At 36.1% G+C, this 24,964-nt stretch overlaps 1 protein-coding gene across 2 annotated transcripts in view; it reads right to left on the bottom strand.

The window, feature by feature from the left end:
- TOP2B (DNA topoisomerase II beta) overlaps positions 1-24,964 on the bottom strand; it is a 68,617-nt gene that overhangs the window by 42,888 nt on the left and 765 nt on the right. For both annotated transcript variants that reach the window (XM_082325583.1, XM_082325584.1), the window contains exons 2-8: positions 7,784-7,957; positions 7,010-7,100; positions 4,887-4,950; positions 3,455-3,600; positions 2,591-2,688; positions 938-1,150; positions 683-856 (exon numbers count right to left, since the gene is read on the bottom strand). In XM_082325583.1, coding sequence (XP_082181709.1) covers positions 683-856; positions 938-1,150; positions 2,591-2,688; positions 3,455-3,600; positions 4,887-4,950; positions 7,010-7,100; positions 7,784-7,957 — 960 coding nt within the window. The remainder of the gene's footprint in view (positions 1-682; positions 857-937; positions 1,151-2,590; positions 2,689-3,454; positions 3,601-4,886; positions 4,951-7,009; positions 7,101-7,783; positions 7,958-24,964) is intronic.

Below are 24,964 nucleotides of genomic sequence, written 5' to 3'. Positions count from 1 at the left end.
TACACTAGTTGATTTGAGGTGATTGCCTTGGTGCCTGACCACCCCAGCAATTTGGGAAGCACAAAGATTGTACTTTAGTATGCTGAGCGTATTGCTGCTTCATCATAACTGAAGATTTGCTATAAGATCATTTCACTACTACTATAGTTGCTAGTAAGTACAGAGAACACCTAGATCCCCTCATACAGAAACACAAATAAAAGAAAATTAATCTCAACATTTCAGGCCAGTTTTATACATCATAAAGCAATAAATGCAAAGCCATTTTTCAAGAATACCAAAAGCCATTTTTGCCCTCCAAAATTTGCTACTACCCTCTTTAAAGGGGTTTGTACATTTTTTTAAACTCAATTTCAGAATTATTTTATTACAATTTGTTAAAAAGGAGTAAAATAGTTCCATTCATTTTATGTTTAATCAATACCATGTATGCTCACCTAAGACATCAGTATCACTGATAGTGATTACTAGCATTTTAAGAACTGGTGCATATTCAGAAATATTGCTATGAATGTATTTTGATTGCATTCAATTGCTCTGCCAGATCCTCTCATGCAAAGGATTATCTCACCTATTTATTTTTAGTAATCCAGATGTATCTTTTTATCAAACATCTGACTGGGCATAACCTTAGCACATATTTTATCGTTTACATTTTTTATCGTTTAATATAACTACTCACCTTTGTGGTAGCTATGCTATTTACAAAGCTGATTTGCTGAAACCCTTTTTCACTTAACGTGAGGCACACATCCCATCGTTCATTCACAACTTCGTGAATAACTTTGAGTGCAACTCCAGTTTCATCCAGCTTGTCTTTTACGTAAAGATCTACATAACTGCGAAATCCATTTACCTATGAGTAATACAGATAACAATTACTATTCTTTGCATAAAATACTCAGTACACTTGAAATATTTTAAATGAGGCTCTTACAGGTAATTTCTTCCCATTCAACATGACTTTGACTCCTTTGCATGACCCAGCCAAATCATACGCTCTTCTTGTCATGAGGGCCACAATATCCTTATCGAGCTTTTCCATTTTAAATTTAGATAGATCTGGCTGGAATGTAATGCATGTGTAGTCATCACCATCGAAATGCTTAATCTTGGGTTCAGAGGTCTTCATCATATTGTTCATCCAAGTCTTTGGAAACAAAACATTTTAGATGTTAGTTTACAATACATGTTATACTCCTCCTTCGTTCCATTTTCCAGCTATGCTAAGACTGCAATAGCTACACAACAAAAAGCTCACAGACATCTTTTAGAAGTCTCCTCTGGTAAAAGACTATACATAAAATTAATTGCTTTACCAAGATTAGCACAAGCATCAGTGACAGCAGATTTGTGGTTTCTGTAAATATGCAGGTATCATTACATTGATGGACACGATCCTAATGCAAATAGAGCCCACCACAGAACTCTCTAAATTAGATACAAGTGAGCTAGCTAAACAGTCCTTATTGCCCATCAGTTTAACACTTTTAATCTACTACACACTTCCATAAAGAAGCTTATTAGTCCCTGTGCAGAGACTCAGTTGTCTCTGAGATAGCATCTTAGTGGCTGTGCAGTGCACCAAAGCATGCTTCTTGGCAAACCAACTTGCTCAGACTTGACTCAGGAGTCTTGGTATTGTTCCCTGTTTAAGAACATGAGCATATTTATAAGACCAAGCAGAACTCCTACTCACAGCATATATCAAAGTTCAGTTGTATTAAATTTTCACAATTTTTGAAAATACTGGAAAACATAGCACTTTATCTAAGTCGTAAAGCACATAATTTTCAAAAAGTACACTCAAACCAGTATTAATTTGCTTTTTGGCAGTCAGCAGAAAATATCACATTTTTAAAGAGACAGGTAAAACCATTGAAATGTATTGTTTATGTAGTGACACGACAGTATAACCAGAAATTAATTACTTGTCCAGAAAAAAAGAGAAGGAAGCCACCAACTGGGAAAGACTCCAAAGCCAAGGAACTTTGGTATCTAATACTCTTACAAAGTTCTTCAAACTTTTAGAAAGGTGGCCACCTCAAAATTATATACAGTAGATCAGATTACATTCAATTCTTGGTCTGTGTGCTAACAATAACAATGAGCAATGGGTACAAATGGGGAGGGAGGGGGGTTTGCACTGAAGTCCAGCTAGGCTAATGAAATTCACAACACAAGAAAAAGATTTTTCAGTGTTTAACACTATAAAAGAAAAATCTAGATAATTGCACAGCTAAGTAGAAAGATTTTTTGAGAAATTACATAAAAGCAATTACAAAATGTTTCAATGAAATATATTCTTTGTCACATGCACGTGAACATACTTTAGTTTTAATAGAAGGAATTTGTTTTTCATTTTTAGTCACTTAACACTCCCAGTAAAATATTACTTAACAAAAAACCCCAAATTCTAATACACAGAAGTACCAATTTTACTGACTGAACTACCTAGCCTGCAAACTCTACACATCCATTTCAATGTTAAATGATTCATTTCATGAAATATTAATGAAATATAGAAAACATGTTAAATTTTAAATTTATTAACTACAGGAAAGGAAAAACGTTGAGATCATTTCTATACCTGCTTAAAGCTGTGTTTGTATTCCTTGCAAGCAGTTTCAACTGTAAACTTTGTACTAAATATGTTACAAAGTTTTGCACCATAGCCATTGCGTCCACCTGAAAAAACAACATATAGTAAGTTTTTACAGCAGAACCATTTATGATATTCAGAGAGTATGCCAATGAAGTAAAGTGTTCCTATATAAGACAAAAGTTGGGCCACATGTCAACAGCTATCAAAGGATGCCAAAGATGGAGTTTCACACCACCTCCAATTCGGTGCAAGTGCTTTTGCCTCAAAAATGAGCGGTTTGCTCCTCCCCCCAAAGCCAGGATGCTCCCATTGCTTCCCTTAGGTTGATCTACCAGTTGCTTGCTGAAAGGCAAGTGACCTCAACACCCTGATCAGCTGAAAACTAGGTCATGATCAGATCCAAATCACTCTGCAACCATACATCATAATATGGGCAAAATACATGGGGTAGAATAGAACAGAACTAACTTTAATTCATGATCTAAATTAGGGTTACTTCACATTTAGGATAATAAATCATACCCTAATTCATTAAATTTATTTTTTTCCTTCATTTCAAGAGCATACATGTTTAAATGCTTGCATATGTTATAATTAAAACATGAAAATATGTTGTTTGTTACTGAATTACGAGTACTGACATTAAAGATATACACGTAAAGTTCTCTGTAAACATTGATATTAAAAAAAAGAGTGAAATGACTTAAAGGAAAAAATCTAACAGAGCTATAGATGGTGACTAAGTGATCATCTGTTATGAAACAGAATAGGAAAAGTAAGAAGAGAAAGCATACTGAAAAGTAAACAATGGCTTAATTGAACAAAACAAAGCATGTTAAATAGTCTTGCCTGTAACTTTTTTCTCATCATCATCGTAGTTGCTGGATGTTAGCAGCTGCCCAAAAATTAAAGCAGGTACATATACTTTTTCTACTTTGTGTTCCACAACTGGTATACCCTTTCCATTATTCCATATGCTGATAATGTTTGATTCCCTATAAAACAGTGAAGATAGTAAGCCAATTAATGTAATCCTGAAAACAGACTCCTGCATACATTTTACCTGTTCAAATAACCACATAAAATACAATAAATAACACAAAAATACAATATTCTTACCATGTTTATTCACAGCTCTATCAATTTTAATTACAAAAACCCCAGTTCTCTGTGTTTATTAAATGTCTTAGAAGAAGGAGCATAATTTCCCATACACAACTGTATTTCATATCATAAAAATAACCCCCAAAAATCTGTTTGAAGAGCTTTCACTGTCAACATGATCTGCAACAGAATCCTGAAGTTTAGTGACAGAATTATACTTAAGTTAGAGACATAGCTTTTTAGGTTTCATTGAAGTCCGCCCAGACACAGCCAAGTTACCATCTGTTTAAAACTGTTATTTGCCAGTTATGATAAACATTGGAACTTATTTTATGCATCAATGCCAAAATCCATCAACATCTGGCATCATTAATACTTGTAGCTCTCATATAGAAATTTCATTTTGGACTATTAGAGAGTTCAAAATCATGACAGGCAGGTCAGGCAGATTTACACTACCATTTCCCTCCCACTCCATGATTAAAACAATTTGGTCTACAGAAACTGATAATGCCCTGAAAACTTCCAGAAAAATTATTTCTCAGTATATTTATCCTAAAGATTAGGTGTGAAAATTAGGTCTCAAACATTCATTATTCAGTTAAACATCACTGAAAAGGTACTACTAAAGGAACCCAATCAACATCTATTTAACTACGGTACTTCTCATCAGGAAATATCTCTTTATTCAATTTCAAAAAACAGTGGTAATGACACATTTGCAATCTGCAGTTTCAGTGTGATATAGCTGACTAATTCAAATATAACCTTATCCTAACGCTAAAGGAGTTAACATAGATGTTCAAGAGGTGCAAAATTACGTTACAAAACCTCAAGGTTGGTATTTATGATTTGTAAGTAACCTGGCTGGTTATAGTTATGTACTGCCAAGCTTTCATCTAATCATGAATTTTATGATCTTCTGGTTTTAAGCTTCATTCAATCAAACATTAATGAGTGATTTAGGAAAGCAAATTCTTATAAATTCAGAATGATACTGCTTACTGTTAACCATTCTTAATTCACCTTTTCATCTTAAAATATGAAGCTAATGGAAATAATTTAAAAAATATTTTGGTTTTAAAAAAATCCAATTTCATTTAGTACAGTCATTTGTACAAATCTGAACTACAATAGCACTGGCAGGGAAAGTAAATGAAAACATGCTTTTACTTACGGATCAATGGATATTTTAATACAAGTCATATTCTTGTCCCTCTGCTTATTGTCAGCAGCATTTACTATGAAACAAAGTAGCACAAATTGTCACTTTCTAGGAGCAATAATTAATTACTTGATCTGTAAAACTGATTATATACATATTCCACCACAAGTTACAATGGTCCAGGTATTTCTTAATCTGGTATCTTTTTGTATATTCTGTATCTTATTACTGAAGTCTATAAATATGACGAAGTATCTGCAAGAAGATATTTTTCAACCATCTTATAATTACTGACTCTATTTCTAGCAGTTAGACTATCTTAGAAATAAATATGGAAGTGTATTTAGTGAGCCTGTTCTCATAACTGTTCTTAACATACGAACACTTCATTCTTCTGATGCTGCACTTGTTTGGATATTTATTACACATATTACACCACGTATGTTAAAAAACCCTAGGAAATTATATGCATTACCAGATCAGTTTACACATCCTTTTTCCACTCAAACCCAATACTGAAAAAGTCACATCCATTAAGGAGTCTTTTGATTGCAGCAAAAATTATCTCTGAAGAGCCTGTGAGACTTATAACTAACAGTTTTAAGTTAGTTCTTAAACAGTTTAGGATCAAAAGAAGGATAACTGGAAGTTAATATTTGATCAGAATTTAATTAAACTCCACTCTAATTTATATTAACTACAAACAACAGAAATCAGAAATGCGACTATGGCCATTAACCATGAAAACACATTATAATCATTTTCAGCATTTGTCTCATCACCCATGAAATAGATCACAATAAAACCCCAAAATACCAAAGGACATGAGGATAAATCCATTAAAATATCTTAATATCTTAATGGATTATAAGGATCTCAATATAAGATCAGATACTTCAAGGTGCTTTTGCTAAAATCATTAAGTGCAGTTTCATTAAAAAGTACGCATAGCTACAATGTCCAATTTTCGTAATGTTATTACACCAACCCCTAGCTCTCAAACTAGACTCTGTGGAGCATTTATCAGTGCTACATAAAGAAGCAATACGCCATACAGTACTACGATAATGATATGGTAACAATTTTCCTTTTGAATGGGACAAGATGGAAGTGACTCCCTCCCGTGAAAAGCCCATAAATTTCATCTATGAGGCAGCACTCAAAAAAAGAAGTGACAAAAGATTTTCATTCCCGTATTTCTCAAATTAATTGAGTAAAAAACAAAAATAAAAACTCCTTCTTTTGCACCTGGCCAAGATATAGTCTTTATTTCCTCCAGGACAGCAATGCTGTAAAGCATAGTTTTAGAGGTATGGATAAGGGCTGAACCCAATGAAGGTCACGACAAAACTTACATTGACCTCAGTAGACCATAATTTACTTTACAATGTAATCCTGCCAATCCTTACAATATAACTTCATAAAAACTGATTAGCCCAAGAATTTATGTCAATTAACCCAAAATATCAGTTCATCAGACAGCACACTGTTCAGATGTTGTGCATCTCTACTGCTGGTTAGTCTTCAACATGTGCCTGTCACCAAGACAGTATCATAAACTAGTAAGTCATAGTGATTCTGGGATTTAGGACAGAATTTTTTAAGAATCATTTGTTTGTGCCTCAGTCACCATGCCTTTAAATGGTAGTATGATACTTATTAATTTTAAAACTGTCTGAAGTCTAGAAATGATCCATGTTAGAATCACCATCACCACCACTATCATTCCATACAGAAGGAAGTAGTTTTAATGATGAGATGATGATCCAAGTTAACGCTTAGACAACTTTCAGTTGTCTTCTTTCAGAAGAATAATCTTCTTTCAAATGTTACTTAGAACTGTGGCCCTCATCAACTTTGAAGATTAAACGTCTTGTAATAATATGCATGAAAAAGAATGACCTAGTTTAGACATTCAGTAACAAATATTTACACTTACAGGTTCAACTGAAAACACTCTTCCCTCTTTAAACTGTTCTGTAGTGCTGGAATGCACTAAAATTTCCATGCACTGCAGTTCAGTGGGACTCTAAGTCTGTGATTTAAACTTAGATACAAATTAATGTGCTTTGAGAGCTCTCAGAAAAGTGTGTACTCCATAATGCTAAAGCAGTATTATTGTTAAAAATACTTACCAAGGATTTCATCGAAGATCTTGTACAGGCCTGGAACAAAGGTAACTTCTCTGCAATTCATTCCTACATCTTCATCATAAACCCACATTAACTACATGTAAACAAAATAAAATAAAAATATTTACTGTCTTGGTAAACCAGTCTATGATTCTATAAGATCTATTTACTTCAGGAACTTCACTCTACTTCAATCTACCAAGCTGCTGTCATATGAGACAAAAGCAGAAGCAGAACTTTGGCAAAAATTACAACTGTACCCACAAAGACTTTGATAATGAAAATGCATTATTTTCTGCTTGGTGCAGAACTCCAACAGTACAGACAGTAAAGTTCAAAGCAATTTGCAACTTCACAAAAACAGCTGGAAAAAGTGCCAGCAGGAGGCTTAAATTCTCTGTTCTCTACCTAAACAAACAGACCAAAGCATTTTTGGAGCTGGAGCAAATGCTACTTACAAATATATATACATATTTGTGTGCAGATAGGCATGTTTGTAAACACACGTATACACACATAACACATAGGTGTGTGTTTGTGTTTTGACTGAACTTCAGCATTTTCTGAGTATGTTTTTTCAGGTGAACCAAGCACTGCTTTAAAAAGTCTTCTCTTGACCCCTTCCTACACATGCATACATAAACATGACCACAGTTTCTAGCATGATAATTCAGAATACTCAGAAAAGTAGATATTTGCCTATTTATTAACCAGAATTGTCATTTCCTCATTAAAACAACAAAAAACTACTAAGACTGTAAATTTAGTGACACTTACCTGAGTTAACGGTTCAACTGACCCAATGTAGGTATCTGGACGGAGGAGGATGTGCTCAAGCTGAGTCTTTTTCTGATAAACTCTCTCAACAGACATCTTCTTTGAAGAGTCATTTTTATTAATGCTTTCCGAGTCCTCTTTTTTTGAAGCATTGATCTGATTATCAAATAATGTCTAAAAAAAAAGACACCAACAATCAACCTCATTCATTCAATCAGTCACTCTCAAGATACAAACAAAACCTGTCAGAGATTTAAATTACCATCAAAACTTGTCATGTAATTTAAATGTTTTCAGATGTATTAAGATCAAGCTATCCTCTCAACAGAAAAAATTCAACAGACTACGTGACAGTTTCTTAACAAATTGTCACATATTCAAACTCTCGTGATTTACTAAGCATGATAAACCAAAATAAGGAAACAACAGTATATTACAAAAGACACACACTTCCTCAGGTTAAGTACTTATAACATACGTTTGAGCATTTGAATCCAAAACACTGAATACTGTTCTGAATAACAACAGTAAAACTACTCTTTCACATTTTAGTTTGGACAACTCATTCAGTGGGGCTTAAGAAACACTGTAATGTCTCTCCTATATCTTCTCAACTGCTATAATTTACATTCTCTATTTAACTGAAGTAATTAAACCTGATACAATCCCAGTTTAGACTGCTTTCTGATGAAATAGGCCAAGGACTGTAAAAAAAGAGAATCACATAGGCTAATGTTGCAATTTAAACAGAATTCAAGCCTAACATGGCTGGAGATGATGAAAAATGTCTCGACTGGAAGAGCAAGCAGTGTTACTGAGAACTAATCCACTTTTGGGGGGAGGATACAGGGATTTGGTGCATCTTTCAGCAAATTTTTTCTGATAAATACCTCCCTCATTGAACTAAAACCACACAAAAGGAAAAGCTTACATCTCTAAGAGCAACCAAATGTAGAAAAGTCCCATTCTGAGGCAGTATATCTACCAAGAGACTAGGTATGACATTTTACAGTATACATTCCTACCTGTAAATTAGAATTATCTTAAAAATACCAATAAACATAATTTGAACTCACATGATTTATTTGCCTGGCTAGCAGACATAACAGAAAAAAAATTCTGTCACCACCTGCTTAATACCTGAAATAGCCGCCTCCTCTTACAGGGGGTTTACCAGCTTTGAAGCAGGTGTTACATGACCAGTAAAAACCATCACCAGACAAATAATGAGGACAAAACCCACTTGTCACTCAGGTAAATATTTCAATCCCATTTAGCTGTTCCCAGTAAATCTCCGTAAATAGAGATGTAGTAGAGAAGATGAAGCAGAGATGTAAATCTCTGTAAAGTAAATATAGGCTAAACTCCAATCCTGGATTAACCAGTCACCACGTAAATTTCTCAGCCCAAAGAAGGGATCATCAGTTCTCTCTCAGTCTAGCCTTTGCTGCAGCCTTGGATAGCACTGAAAGCAAAGGGTAAGAAAGCATATAAGCACATAAGAACAAGGAGCAAAGGATACTGAACTCATCCAAACAACTTCAGCAGCCTCAAAAAGGCCAAACACCAACCTACAATTAGCACAGACAATTCTCCCTGTATTATTCCAATTTGTGTTCTCCAGCTTCTACTATTCAAGCTTTGATGCCTTTTTTTTTCCTTTCCTTTTAGCAGGCCCAGGAATAAAGCACTTCACTCTATTCAGAACAAGGGAAATTACCTTTCTCTTCCAGATTTAGAGATCATATTTTTCTAGTTTATTTACAGAAATTCTATGAAACACTTATTTTGAGAACCTGTGAGACAAGCAGACTGTGTGCAACTGTTTGGCCCTGAGTAAACCTGAACAGGCCAAATGAGAATCAAATATTCCCTACTACCCAGTCCTGTAACTGAGAGCATAAGAGGGGGAAAGAATCCAGGGGACCCCACAATCCTGCACCAGGATTACATGCAGCAGAGTTGGAATCACAGCACTAACTCTCGTGACTTTTCTTCTGGTGCACATCACATCTCCCGCCAAACACAGAAGTTGCAAAATCGCATGCATGTGTGCTTAAAGTGTTTTGGTATCTGAATTAATTTAGTCTCCACGCTGTCATTTGGTCTTAAACTGCAACAACCCCACCACCCTAAAAAGATTAGCCATGGATCAGCTAAGCAAGCAGAAAAGAAACAGAACTTCGCAAACAGATATGTTATGCTGATATAGGGAAGAGGAGGAATGAGAATTGTTACTAAAGAAGCATTGCCTATAGTTGCAACATAAATTTTATTTCATTGAAGTGGTTCTGTGAACGATGTCCAGGCTTCCAATGAGCTTCACTGTATGTGTATAATAATTACTATTTTTTTTTTTAATATCTTTCTGACATTACCGGCTTTACTTTATGATCATCTTTGACATCATACCTCATAGGAGTCACCCTTAGCTCACTTACTGGTTCCATAGCTCTGTTAGCAGTGTTCTGCTCTGTTCCCTTGTTCTAAAGGGACCAGTGATCAGGAGGAAAAGAAAATAATATTGCTCAGAGGAAGTAGAAGCAAGTGTTGAAAGAAGTGGAGAGAGGAAATGCAATTCATATAGAAAGCAAAAGGATTACAGGTGTAAAGATCACCAGAATCTTGTTCAAATGGAACGCTGCTATTTGCTCCCAATTATTCGGCTTCAAGAGGTTTTTTTACAGTTGGTGAAGTACACGATGGGCAGTTATCACATGCCAATTTTTCAGTTGTCATGTACATCAGTATTGTATTCTTATGATTGTTCTGAGACAGCTCTCTAAAATGCTTCTACTTGTACAGCATCTGAGGACTAGGGTCTAACCATGCATCACAACTCAGTAACATGTCAACACAGAATAAGAACTCAAATCTTAAACTAATAAATTTAGGCTACAATTTTCGTATCTCTAATAGCTCTACTTGTCCTGCAACATGTTTGCAAAAGTCAGTAAATTAGAAAAAGTCCATTTTAAGAACTTTAATGCTACAGTTTTTACTAAGACATCACAAACACCTTTTCAGTATGCTCTACTTAAACATTTAAGTTTCATTGTCATAGAGCAGGACAGATTGTATTTGTACAATCCTCCAACTATAGTGTATCTTCTGTACACAAAAAATACTCATGTCAAACATTCAGAATTTATTTCATTTACACACTATTGAAACATAAGCATAAAAACAAAAGCCAGAAAGTATTCAACTACATGAACTAATGTTATTATGCAGGCATGGAAGCATCAGAAGTCCGCAGAACTGCAGTTTCCCAGACAAAGGCTTTTGGGCTGTGCTGTATAGTGTGAAACAGAAGACCAACTCCGAATCCCTGTATCTCCATCTTGAACGGACATTTATAGAGTTCAAGTGAGGTTTAGAACTCATGCCCCAAAAGAGAAAATCTTCATCACCAAATCCATGACATAGATCTATGGACACCAACATCCTCTACAGTCTTCATAATACTCTTTTCTTGATAACTTAAAAAAAAAAAGTGTTTCATCTACTAAGTTTCTACTACTTAAAATGCAAGTCAACATAGCAGGAAAGCCCTTTTTTGTTTTCTTTTTTAAACTGAGCAAGCACTAAACTGCAGTGTTGTTAAACTGACAATCTCTTCTGTATATTTTGGAATTGTCTCAAGAATGCCTTTTGTATTCTGTCCTGTATGAAAGGTCTTCATATTGTTAGAACTCCAATAACACTTCTCAAAACAGCACCAGCTGTTGTTTCATGAGAAAACCCCTAAAGAGAATTAACCAAGTGTCACAAAGGGCTTAAGTCTTATGCTTCACATTAAGTCTGTTTTTTGTTTGTTTGTTAACAGGTTAGCCAATTTTCAGGGTCTGCTTTGCAATATTAATGTTGGCAATTTTTATTTTTTTTAGACACAGTGTTTGACTTTCCCAACATTCTTGTGACATTCAAGACTTTACAGATTCTTGACAGTCTTTCAGACTTTCTAACCCTCCAGACTGCTGACGAATATACACCTCCACATACACGTAAGCCAGCAAGATGACCATCCTGAAGTAGTTTGGAATACTATAGCCTATTGCACTGTGCATCCTTCTTTATAGACATGCAGTTATACTTCATACCGTGACCTCAGATGTAACGAGCATCTTAGACACTCTTAACAAACACAGCACAGTGGTAATGGTATGGAAAAACATACTGATTCTCAGTTGATAGCAGTTGCTGCTCACTTTACTACATCAAGACTATTGTGCATGCTATCATAACCATGTTTTATTATGGTAACTGCTTTCTCCAGTATGATTGCAATGACTGCAGAGTTTCTCTTTTGGAGTTGTTTTTGCTATAAATTTATCTAGTACTGTGTGAAAGCTATGGTCATTCTTTCCATTTGCGATCTCAAGAGTCAGAACCCAAGTAGCCTTTAAGAGATGACAGTTTGGCAACAAGATTTTACTGTCTACCTTCAACCTAAGAATTCACATATTCGGGTTTGGCATCTTCTTTCTTCACATTTTGCATTTTTTTTTTTTTTTCTTCTTAGAGTCTCCTCCATTGAAATTTCTGCATATAACAGAGCACACGTGACATCCATATTATGTCAGTGATTTTTATTGCCTTTTTTGATGAAAACTGGGTCATGTCGTCTTCCTTTGCATTTCAAAATCATGTTGAGTCACCAGACTGAGTTTGGTTACATACACTGCAAACAGCTGTACTTCAACACATTGATCTTAATAGACGTTTGATCTGGACAGTTTGTCAGCCCCAGAGAAAAGCTATTCCTCTCTAAATAGACAATAACATGTAAAGCTACAACAAATAATGCAGGTTTCATCATCAGCTTCAATGTTGCCATAACTGGAATATACATCTATAGTTTGACTCCTTACTTTAAGTGGAAGCTTTACTTTTATTTAAGTAGCTGAATTTCACACCGTCGCAAGAAGCTAAAAATCCTGAAAAATGTTAACATCTCCCCCTGCTTACGCAGACTTAATCCTGTATTGGCCACTGTCATCTTCTCCTCCACACTGTAAACTATCTCCAAACAATAACAACAAAAAAACCCCAAATCTGTTTTTCTTTAGTTTGACCATTCTTTCTTCCCCACATTAGGTGGCAAAAAAGAGCTCATTTTCTTGATTGACAGACAAGCATAAATGAACAGAGAAGAGACGTTAGTATGTGAACAAGAAGTTACCTTCACTTTGGCTTCATTTTTTCTGTCTTAAACTCCTAAAACTATTACATGCAACAATTGTTCTCCTGAAAGGCAAATGCAGCCCTGGGACAAAAGAATTTCAAAAGGCACATGCCATGTGTCCTACATTCCCTTAAATAAAGTGCATAATAAGCACATTTAGAAGGACAAGACAGTAAATTTTGAGTGTAATTAAGCTGTAAAACCTAGGGAGGTTAATTAAGTAATGAAATCCAGGGATGTGGTAGATTTTCTACCACTTGCAGTTCAAAACAAAACTACCTCTTCTGAGGAAGATGTGCTATACCTCAAAAAAGTTTATAGGTGCAATATGGTAATTACTAGGTAGTTCTATTGATAACATGCACTTGACTGTAGTGTGGTGTTATATATTGGGTCATAATGGCCTAATTCTTGCCGTAGAAAAATAAATGATGAATACATTGTTACCTAAACATTTTGCAATTTTCCCAAAGAAAACTCTGGCTGAGAATACCTCCCACCATGAAAACAAAACTGGAGGGAGTTTCAAAATAAACCACTCTCCTGCTGTGTTTAACAAATGGTTTGCCTCTCTTGCCAAGACGAAAACACACAAAAGTAACAGTTCCCTGTTACCACAGCAAATTTCCATAGATCATTGCATACCATTAGTGGCATGAACTAAATCTCTCTATCGTATCCTCCCCAAAGCTGATCATAGGAAGGAGTTCCCAGTAAACTCACCCAGAAGTAGGCTCTCTCCAGTGAAACTAATGTGTTTGTTTATTTTAAATTCCTAAATTTTTTATCTCCTGGTTTGGACAATTCGCTCTGGACTCTGAAAGGATCACATCACATAAGAGTTTTGTTATGATGAATCAGTTATAGAATAGCTTGAGGATGGTTAGATTTCCCCATTACAGAAAAACACAACTGCCAAAATGGAAAAATTCCTTCTTTCCTCCCTCCTCCCCTGCTTCTCTGTTCCATATAGTGGAATCAAACTGACCTCACAATAAGCCAGTTCAAGGAGCAAACGGAGCCTTCCCCCTATTTTTCATCAACTAGAAGCGATCAGTTGTCTGCTGGCTCATTTTTCTGAACAATCTTGCTAGAGAATCAGACAAATACTGGTGCAATGAAAAGAGCAGAAACATACAGCTAGGAGGATAAGGTTAAAAAACCATACTCTTCAGCAAATATAATTAGATTGCTTAGTTGCACCATGAAACAACATTCTTAGAATTACATAGCTTCATTTTCCTATTAAATAGTTAAACAAAATAAAAGCATTCTCATTGTGCATTAATAATCCCAAAATAAGAATATAGTAGCACACTAGATTTAAATGAAAAATTAGGGATTCGCTTTCTCCACAAGACTTTTGAAAAGTGAAGAATACCACTTCCGTGCAAATATGTATGCTCACTATAGTTACTTCTGACCAGAAAATTACGATGTATATTGTTTTAAATACGAATTCACTTACACTTATATTAAGTTACTACAGGAACAGTTCTGCTTTATTTGGCCCAGGTTTCGATACAATCAGCAGTACATTCAGATCCTGATCTTTACTATTTTCTTTAAAAGCAAGTGTCTAACATCTGCCCGTACATGATGACAGTTTAACTGAATTTTACTGTTAAATTTTTTAAGGGCCTGAAATTTTTTAGTTGTCTTATCCACTGACAAGTTCTATTCCAATACCAAATTTTGATACTGTTTACCCATCTATGGATGCTTTGGTAACAAATTAATCTTTTAAGAATCAGTTTTTCCAGCTAAAATTCAGAGACAAAGAAGGGAAAAAACCTCTCATGGAGAAGGAATTTATTCATGTTAAAATTTAAGACAACTTAAGACAGTTTTCCTACAGATTCTTAGAACTGTGATTCTTGGAACCACTGAATGAAGCGGTTTGGTCACTGAATGACCAAATCTGTTTGATCCACTGTTTCATCAGCCAACTCATACACAAGCCCTCCGCTAGCCAAGAAATCAAAAAGTCAGAGGTTCCGATGTCAGAATTTTAGGCTATCAGCATCTGGCAGCACCTCTTTACAACTCACTGTTTCCCATATCCTTGCTCGTTTTAATGCTTTACTGAATTACCAGTTTAAGTGCTGTGAAAGTATCCTAGACTCTCAGCGCATTTATATTTCCCAATTGCAAAGATTACTTTGAAAGGGAAAAACACAACCTGACAGATCCTTCTGATGAACAAAATCTTAGAAACCAATTCAGGCTGTATGTCAAATATCACATTCCTAGAACAGTACTGTGATCTTTCCCTCTAGATCCTATGGATTTTACAGCCAGCTGAACCCATATTGTACCACAAGGTATTTTTACTCTGCTGAACTATCTGCAGATTAATAAACTAACTGTAGAAAATAACTGTAGAAAAAGCTTCAGGCATGAGTAAGACAACATTCAAGACATCCATGTTGCAAGACAATACACAGAGAGAGCAAATCAAACAAACAGGCTAGTTTTTCAGCTCCTGTTAACTGGTGTAGTAACACAGAACAGGAGTCAAGTTGCAATACACTGGAAGAAGTGACTGAACGCACACATGAAGATTTTATTCTACACAACACCCAAAGCCCAGTCTTTTCTAGTCAGCCTCAGGATTACTAGTCATGTTACATTAGTGATGAAGGAGAGCCCAAACATCACTTAGAGGTTACTTATTCAACTGCACTCTTCAACAGGAAGCAATTCTCCACTGTACAACAGAATCAAGTATTTGAACTCTCATGAATGTAACAGCTATCAGCATATTAGGATTGGTACACCTTCATGCTATTTGCATGTCTACCTTGTATTGAAATACTAAACACCTTGACTGTGATCCTTGAGGTTTTTGTACTTCTGACGTATATGGTGCCCTAAAAAGGAACACAGTATGATTAGTAGTAACCATTAAAAGTCTGCTCCCTAGAATCTTCAACAGAGAAGCAACAGCAACATGTTTACTTAACACAAGGTACCACGTAAATAGAAATTAATGAGGCTTTTTTCTTTTTAAAAACTGTCCCAAACATAGAACAAACACTAAAAGTTTACGAATAATGATCACATTGCTTCCTCTCAAATACCACAGTTTGCTCCACAATAACATATGCATCTGCTTTTTTATTATTAGAAGTGCCTATGCTAACATAGCCACATTTTCTGGCATTCTATATTTTCAAAAATGTATTCTTTTCTGCCATGTTAAAGTAAATACAAATCCAGTGCTCTTTAAAAAAGTAGCTTGAATTTAATTGCTCAAGTCCTACTACGCAACATGTTCTGTTCCTCTGGAGATTTTACAAATCTTTAAATGTTTTGCAAGTCTCAAATATACTATATATTCTAATCTCAAGCCTGTAGTAAACTCCATGAGAAAGGAACACAGGTTTGGTGTTCCAGACATTTAGAGCAATTCAGAAGGAGCAAAACAGAGGTAGCAATGAGTCAAAAAAGCCTGAGCACTGTTCCAAAACTCCCCCTTCCTCAGCCATTCATCCTCCCACAGCAACATTCCTACAGAAGTTATTACGAAAAGCCTTTCAGGATTGCTCATTAAAAATGCTGACAATGTTAAAGACCATCAAAACTCTACCCTTTAATTTGCAATTTAAGAATTACATCTTGGCAGGCAGAATTCACCCCTCCATAAAAGGTACCATATAAAAGACTTATAAAATAATTTGAAATATATTTCGAGATTAATTTTTAAATCGTTCAGCACTTTCATCATCTTTCTGTTACCTGACATGTATGTTTATCACTCAACTGGTAAAGAAGAAAGTCTACATAGCATATTCTGAAAGATTTAACTAGTATCAAGAAGGGCAGGTTAACATAATACAACTTCAGGTTTGCTTTCTCTCAAGTATCTGGACCACCTCCCTCTCCACCAGCAAATCCAGGTAAGGAACTTCCCCCCCGAACTGACTCCTCACATGTTTATAGTTTCTTATTTGTGCGTTTAAGAAAAATCCTCTCCCAGGTCTGCTTAATAACAAAACAGAATAACAGCCTCACTTCTTGCAACTGCTCTCCTCCAAGCAACTTGCCTCCACTTTACTCCAAGACTGTGACACAATATTTTGATGTTTTCATGACAATACTGTAATGCAACAGTGGTGGAAAAGACTTTAAGTTAGGATCACTACATAGTATATGATGAAAAACACCACCTCAGCCAACACAGAGCTCTGCGTCAATGCATGGAGGCAATGCCTGACTGATTGCATGCACTAGAACTCTCTATATATCAGCTCATCTAGCAGGGTGTTATTTTTCCCCAGACACCTTGCTGTTCCTGTATCTTTATATCATGGTACACAACTACGAAGGGAATAAACACAAGACTGAAACATTCATACGCTACTACACTATGCTCCCTAAAAAGTCAAAATACCCCAGAGCTACTAGAGGTTGGACAGCTGCTTTCCAATATCTCCAGTGAAGCTCACACTACAAATTTCTCATAGGTCAGGATGCTCTGGTTAGGGGCTAACCCCAGAATTCTAACTGCTCTTACAGAAACATTACATATCAAGTTATCTGGTTGCAAGAGCTTTTTTTTTTTTCCTCTCTCCTACTTTATCTTGGCTTCTTTTGATTTGTAAGAAAATAACTTTTCAATGTTATCTTACAGCTCCTGCAATTCTGTCATGACAAGAAAATATTGTCCCTTGCTCTCTCCTTCAAGATTCCTTCACAGACTGAGAAAGCTGGTGTATGAGTTGTTGGCAACTCAGTAAGGCAGACATTTGTCCAGTTTTTCATACACCTGTTCTTCTCACAACTGTCTGACTTCTTACAATGTCTTAAAGAAGGAACAGGAAGCCTCAGTTTAGCCAGGCTCACTCATTCACTAAAGAAAGAGTAAAAGAAATCAGTACCTCTTCAAGACACACAGCTTCCATGAAAGGCGGACTGCTTAATATCTCAATTGAAATTCTACCTCACAAATCAGGAAAAACACACGTAGTAGATTAAGCAACATAATCCTCTTTTGCACTTTTTTTCCTTTAACGTAGCTTTTTAAATTATGTCCAAAAAGGAAAATATAGACCTGATGTTTAGATCTGAAGCTTTCAAACATGTTCTGACTCAAGCAGCCTTTACGCTAACTTTGCTAATGCCCTTTTTTCTTACTTGCTGAAAAAAACTAGAATTGCTTAGATGTATATAGTGTAACAAATACAGATTTATCATTGTAACAAAATAAAAAATTAAAAGTAGTACTTTACTTTCAGCGGCAAATTGTATTTATATGTAAATTGCAATTGCATTAAGATGCAGACAGCATTTTAAAATAGCTTTATTAAATGAAACTAGATGAGCTGATATCATAGAAAAAGTCTAACGACACACACTTCGAAACATAACTTAAAAGGACTCAGTTCATAAGAGTAAAAGCATTTGCAATCATACTGAAGTTTTAAAACTAGCAGATCTGATCGTCACTTATCAGGGAGGAGAGGAATCTTTCCCTGCTTTTCACATCAACCTTTTGATTACTTACTACTGAGCTACCTGAAGAAAATGGCAAGGAAACATTTTTTGAACAAAAATTACTATTACTAAAAGCTGGTCTATCACTTTGCTTCTGAGGAACACTTTTCTCCTATGTTTATAAAAACAACAAACATATGGTATGTTTAATCTCGACACCTTTGCTGGTTGCTAGAACTTAAATTATACTTTAAATTTTAGTATTTATTTTAGAAGTTCTGTAAAAACATTTTACATGCCTTGACTTAATATTCACTTTAAATTTTGGATATTAGCATTAAATTACATTCTTCCAAAATACCTGGGTTTCACTACATGCACTTGAGAGGACACCGCTAGGTCTCCAAGCATACAATTTTTGAAACAGGCTTCTTCACACAGTTATCCACATTTAGAACTATATATTTTTGCTCAATCTGCTTTTGAAAACTTTCAAACCACCTATACAGTGCAGAATAATATTTTCTTTCGTGGGGGGCTTGCAAGAAATTTACTGTTTTAAATAAGGAAAATTAAGGTTTCTGCACCAGTTTTCATTTCCAAGTTCTCTCTATATAATCTATAACATGTATAAAACCCACTCCCAGGGATGGAATCACTCATATCCACCAGCTATGAATCACATGTGCTGCTTTTAATTAATTGAAATATAAACATGCATTGGAAGACTGCTTTTGCATGTAGACACACAAGACAGTTTACATGCAAGGTAAAAATCTACTTCTGGAAAATAAAGTCTACAAAAATGAAATACTAGATTTAAACGATAATTTTTTTCAAACCTAAACTGCCTACCTTAGACTACTTATATGCTCTTTTATTTGGAAAGGTTACTTTATCTGTCCAAATAAATTAATTCCTTCCTTACTCTTTAATACAGCATGGGTAGCTTAGAAATTAAACATATACACACACAAATCTAGACAGACAGAACATTAACAGAGGACACATGCTTAAATATGCACCTTCCCCACCAAACACCTAAAGTAATCCCCCCATGTATTTTTTTTAACCAGTTCCCACCTCCACCCCCAAGATATACATTCCTTCCTAGAGTTCATTACAATTTAGTTCCCCACTTCTAAGCATTCAGCATTCTTTCATCTACACTAGAACAAGTTTTCCTCCCAGCTCAGAATACGCGGGGTAAAGATGCATGTTATTAAGCTGTAAGACTGTAGCCCCGATCTTGTTCCATCACCAAGCTTCTACCCAATACCATCTCTATCACTTCTTTGACCCTGCATTATTCAGCTCTCTAACAAGATTGGACCAGTAAGAAGACAACAAAAGTATTTCACTGGATGGTGGTGTGGAGGAGAGAGGACAAGAGGTAACAACTTTCTTTTGGCAGGCAAGCCTTAACATCTAATGAATCCCTCTTCAGAACTACTGTCTGACTCGCCAAACTGAGCCACAAACATTTCCCTCTAGTGCTAGAATATTCAGAAGAGTCATCACATCTCTTTGCAACACTGCTTCCTTAAGGGCACCAGAATCAGAAATTCAACAAAAGCAAGAGGGAATGCTGCTTCCCCTCGACTGTTGATATAGTACATAGCTCCAAAGCCTACAAAATGCATTATGTTTGATAAAAGTAAATAGTAACATACTGGGGCACCTATTTCTGGTCTAACCTACCTGCCATTGTACAATAGCAAAAAAAAAAAAGGGGGGGGGGGCGGGGAGCATGCAGAGCACAAAAAAAAAAAAAAAACACACACACACAAAAAAACCAAAAAAAAAAAACAAAAAAAAAAACCCACAAAACAGTTCTCTGGTCAACATAATAGCAAAAGAAAAGCTAGATGCTTATAAAAAGCAAGAGAGGAGCACTGAAACAAGACTTGGCAACAATATAAGACTTTTTTTTTTTCCCCTCCCCTCTGCAGACACCACAATATAGCAGAGGAAAGATAAGACAGTAACTGACAGTATACGTTAACAACTGTTACATATGACAACTGTGTTCTAGGCTCATCTTCAGCCAGTGAAGAAACAGAAGGCCTGATCCAGACAAAGAAATTAAAAGAACAGAAAGCTAATTCTGAGCTTTAACCCGCATCTAGAGAGGCAACTAAAGAGGTCTAGAGGATTCAGGGGTAGGAACTTCAACCACCTACTCCTGCTTTTGAAATGAATGAAGTGGTAATAAACAGTAATAAAAAGAATAAAGGAGAACTCTTTATACTTAGTTCACCTCTAGGACAGTAAGCTTATTTCTAAAAAGTGAAGATTTGAATAGGATTTGGTCATATTACTAGTCATATTTGCTAAACTGTTTGTGCTTCAGGCAGGCAGAATCCTGTCAGCTTATAGAAATAGACTCATGATAGAGCAGTAATATACGACAATTCTTGTATACCCTGTTATATCCCGACACTCTTCCTCCAAGCACTATACTGGCAGAAGGAGAGAACTCCTGTCTTGTTCCTGCCCAAAAAGCCCCTGCTCCCAAATCAGAGTAATGGATGAAGCTTAGCATACAGCAATGGTGGGCAGATCCTCGGTGCAGCAGAGACCCAGTTCAGATTTCAGATGCAAAAAAACTTACCCATAAAGTTAGAAGCCACCTAGTGCAGAATCCGTAACAGGTGAATTACAGCATACCACTGGAAATTATCAGACATTATTCAAAAGAAAGACTTGTTTTAATCCTCTTGAAACAAATTATTAAAAGCCAAGTCAAACTGAAAGCTATTCCTTTATTACAGTTAAGAGTATTTGTTTTCAAATGAAATGATAAAAGAAAGACAAGGTCCCTTTAACAGAAGGATTGCGAGGGCTTTATTTGTTGGGGTTTTTTTGTTTCATTTTGTTTTCTTTTGAGTCTACTGTCCTATCTTCTCCATTACATATGTATTCTTTTTGTTTAAAAAAAAGTGACAACATTTAAAGTTATTTTTGAGGTAAACTTTGAAACTGCTGAGAAGTGCTAATAGCTGAATTTAGATTATCTGAAAGGTTGCTATCTCTTCACTTACCAATATACAGCTACGGTATTTATTCAAACCAAATGTGAACCGGTATAAATCAAATATATACATCTACTAATAATACACATTATTTCCATTCTGCTCCATTTGAGGAGCACACAGATCTGATATTAATTATATTTTTTTAAAGAAAAGTCACATTTAAACCTCAGCATATATTCACTTTAAGCTAGCATTTCCTAGAACTGAAACCTATCCCTTTCACAAAGGACAGGAAAATGGAAGTGGCATTCAAAGTCTTAAATTGTTATCAGGAGTCTCAGCTTTCATTTATCAGGCTTGTGAAGCTCTTCAGGTCAAGGAGAAAGCCTTGAAAACATTGACAGAAGTAACTGATGATGTATTGCTTGTTTGAAACACTCTTCAATAGCTTTGTGGGCATTACCATTGTATCAGAACCAACATACTTGACAGGGTTACTTGCAATGACTTAACTTTCACTATAAAAGGCATATTTATAAAAAAAATAAAGTACTATTATGATAGTTCATTTTCTGAAGTCCCTAAACACACAGAAAGGCTGAAGAGAAGAATTACTTCTTTTGTTCAAAGTCAGTTTTTCTAGCATCAGAAAATGCCATTATGTTTCACCACTGAAAATGCCTTTAGTTACAAATCCATGCTTTTGTAACTAACTCTTAATACAACTTAACACTTTTGTGGGTGACCCTTGGAAATCATCCACCAAAAGTAAGTAACATCGATCTGTTGGGCAAAACTCCACCTTCTACCAACTATTAGAGTGGGGAGCTGCAAGTTGATTGAAAACAATCAGCAACCAGGCAAAAAAAAAAAAATGCTCCTCAAAAAATAACTAGTACATTTGATAAATCAGAGGTTATCTCGGTTTATTTTCAGTTATACAATGCTAAATGATTTTCCCAATAAACATTTTTTGTTTGATGTACTCTCATGTGTCTGCATCACGGGTAATTGTACCTACTTGACAGCTAACCATTGCTAGTTACATTTCTTTAAGTTCTGTTACAGGTACCTAAAAACACAGATGACTTGCTGTTTGTTTCCATGAACATTTAATTCATCTTGCTAGTAACAGTAGGTAGCACCTGATGCTTGTATGATGTTCTCATTATGAAACCCACTCTAAGGTAAATTCTCTACCACATGAAGTACCCTTCCTTTTTCATAACTGCATGTAATTCTTTCCTAGTTAGTTGAACCGATGAACAAGCATGCTGTTTAAATCACAGCCAAAGCTAAAGTTATACATACCACTCTTTACTAAAATGTGAGCACCAGGTTATATGTACAGGATTTGCTAGTTTGAAATAAATTAACATCCCACTAAGTTTTAAATGTTTCCTCGTCTTTAGAACTAGACTTAATTCTGTTACCCTTCAATTGTTTAGCTCATGGTCTTACTAAGAAACCACTAACAATACAAAATACATTACTTGGAAAGTAAGCATCATAGTGGTTTCAACACGCTAGTAAAAAGTCTAAAAAAATCAAGGTAGTTTCAAAACAATTTACAACCAAATAGCAAGTAGTTGCATGTACAACGTATATATAGCAAGCAGATTAAAACCAGATGGCTGAAACTATTACTGTCCCTAGCTCCGTACCTCTCGTCCTCAAGGCCAGCATATGATATCTACTCATGAACCATTGCCTGAACCAACATTTTTTTCGGCCTGGCATACGAAACCAATCACTAGCCACTGCCCCATCCATTTCAGTGCCACAACAACATTGCTCTTTTGTCCGCCAGTGTTCTACAGCTGACATTGAACAGGTTTGGCTTTAGGAACTGGCTCAGAAGTCCTATCTTCAGCATTTAAAATGCACATGAGAGAAAGAAACAACTTCCTACTGTTTTCTGGAAAAAAGCAAACACAGTTTTAACTAAAATGTAATTATTTCCCTACAACTACTCTGAGATGACAAAAACACCTTAATTTTTACTGCTTTTAGAGAAGGAAAAGTTTGATTACTTCCAGTTGTAGGAAACTGTTGACTCACCATACTTTCATCCCCATTACATTTAAGAACATGTTTCATTAAAAATGCCTACTCGGTGATTTTCACACTTCATTCTGCAGTTTTCTATATGAGCTGTAAAACTTTCAATTACTTGGTCCAACCTAGCCTGTAAAAATCTTAATTCTGAAGAGCTACTGAAAGACCACAGTTGATAAAGATCACACAGTATTGCAGGAAGGAAAGGAGAATCATTTTAGCTTCTCTACTTAGGCTGTTCCCATACCTAAACTGTCTAATTTCAAGTGGCACACCCAGAAACTTGCTAATTTTTATATACCTTTCCATGCTGCCAGCTTCTTAAAATGAAAAGGAGAATTACCAACATAAAATGCAGTAATTAGAGCCACAGAAATAGTCCACCATCAGAATACACAGGATTTGTTCACCCCAATAATGGTATTCACATTCTTCTCCAACAGATAAAAGATGTAGAAAGACACAACAGAAGAACAAGTTTGCTATTATTCTCTTTAACAAGACTTCTTAAAAGTTCCTAACTCTGTAAAGGATATGCACCTGATTAAAGACGCAGCTACCTCACCATCTATCTATTAAGATATACTGTCTTCTGCTTAAACATTAAAGAAGTTACCCTCTTTTGAACCTACACTGAGCAAGAGAAAGGCAGGGAAGTTATTGATTGGCTGAACCAGACCCCTCCAGGTCATCTTTGCTCCTCCTTCCTCAGGTCTTACCAAAACCAGAGAGCATCCACTATTACTACAAACGAGGAGAGCATCCCTCTGCACTGTGAGTCAGGACTAATACTCTGAAAGGACCTTAAAACACCTCAAAACGATTCACCAGTTCTAGAGTCAGTTATCACCTGCACCCTCTCAAATATTACTACGTCTGCCCAAACCATAAAAAGCAGTAAAAAAAAAAAAACCACAAACGAACACCACCACCTTCTTGGCCCTGATGCAGACTTACAACTTTTAGAAGATAATGAAGTTTAATTCCAAGATACAATAGAAAGCACACAGCTCCAGCCCCCTGAATGTCTCTGAAAGCCTCCTCATTACCGATCTCTGAAACTTATGAACTTCAGGTACTGTCTTTTCAGACAGCTGGGAAGGAAGCTGGGATCAACACATAGCCCCTTTGGTAGCCCGCGAAGACTTTGCTCTAGCATCAAGAGGCAGGAACTGCGACTTTTACGGGACAACAGACAGACCACATCTCACTTTGGAGGACAGTGACTTCAAAACAGCCCTGCTGCCCCCCTAGGCAGGAGGCCCCTTCCTACCGGTTTGCTCACAGACTAACATTTTCCCTGCAGCCCCGAGTACCCCGACGAGCCCCCCCGGCTGCAAGCCCCCCTCCTGCTAGCGCCCACCCCAAGCCCAAGCCCAAGCCCAAGGCCGGGCTGCCTTCTCCTGCTCCCGGCGCCCCGCAGCCCTCCACCGAGCGGCTCGACAGCGCTTCCCCTTTCACGCCGGCCGTCGCTTTCTTCCTCGTTCAAAAGCCAACCCGCGCTCTTTCCACACATAC

This window comes from Platalea leucorodia (genome assembly GCF_965183815.1).
Source record: "Platalea leucorodia genome assembly, chromosome: 1".
In the NCBI taxonomy this organism is placed as follows: Eukaryota; Metazoa; Chordata; class Aves; order Pelecaniformes; family Threskiornithidae; genus Platalea; species Platalea leucorodia.
Note: the sequence above shows the minus strand (reverse complement) of the source record. Positions and strands in the feature narration are given on the sequence as shown.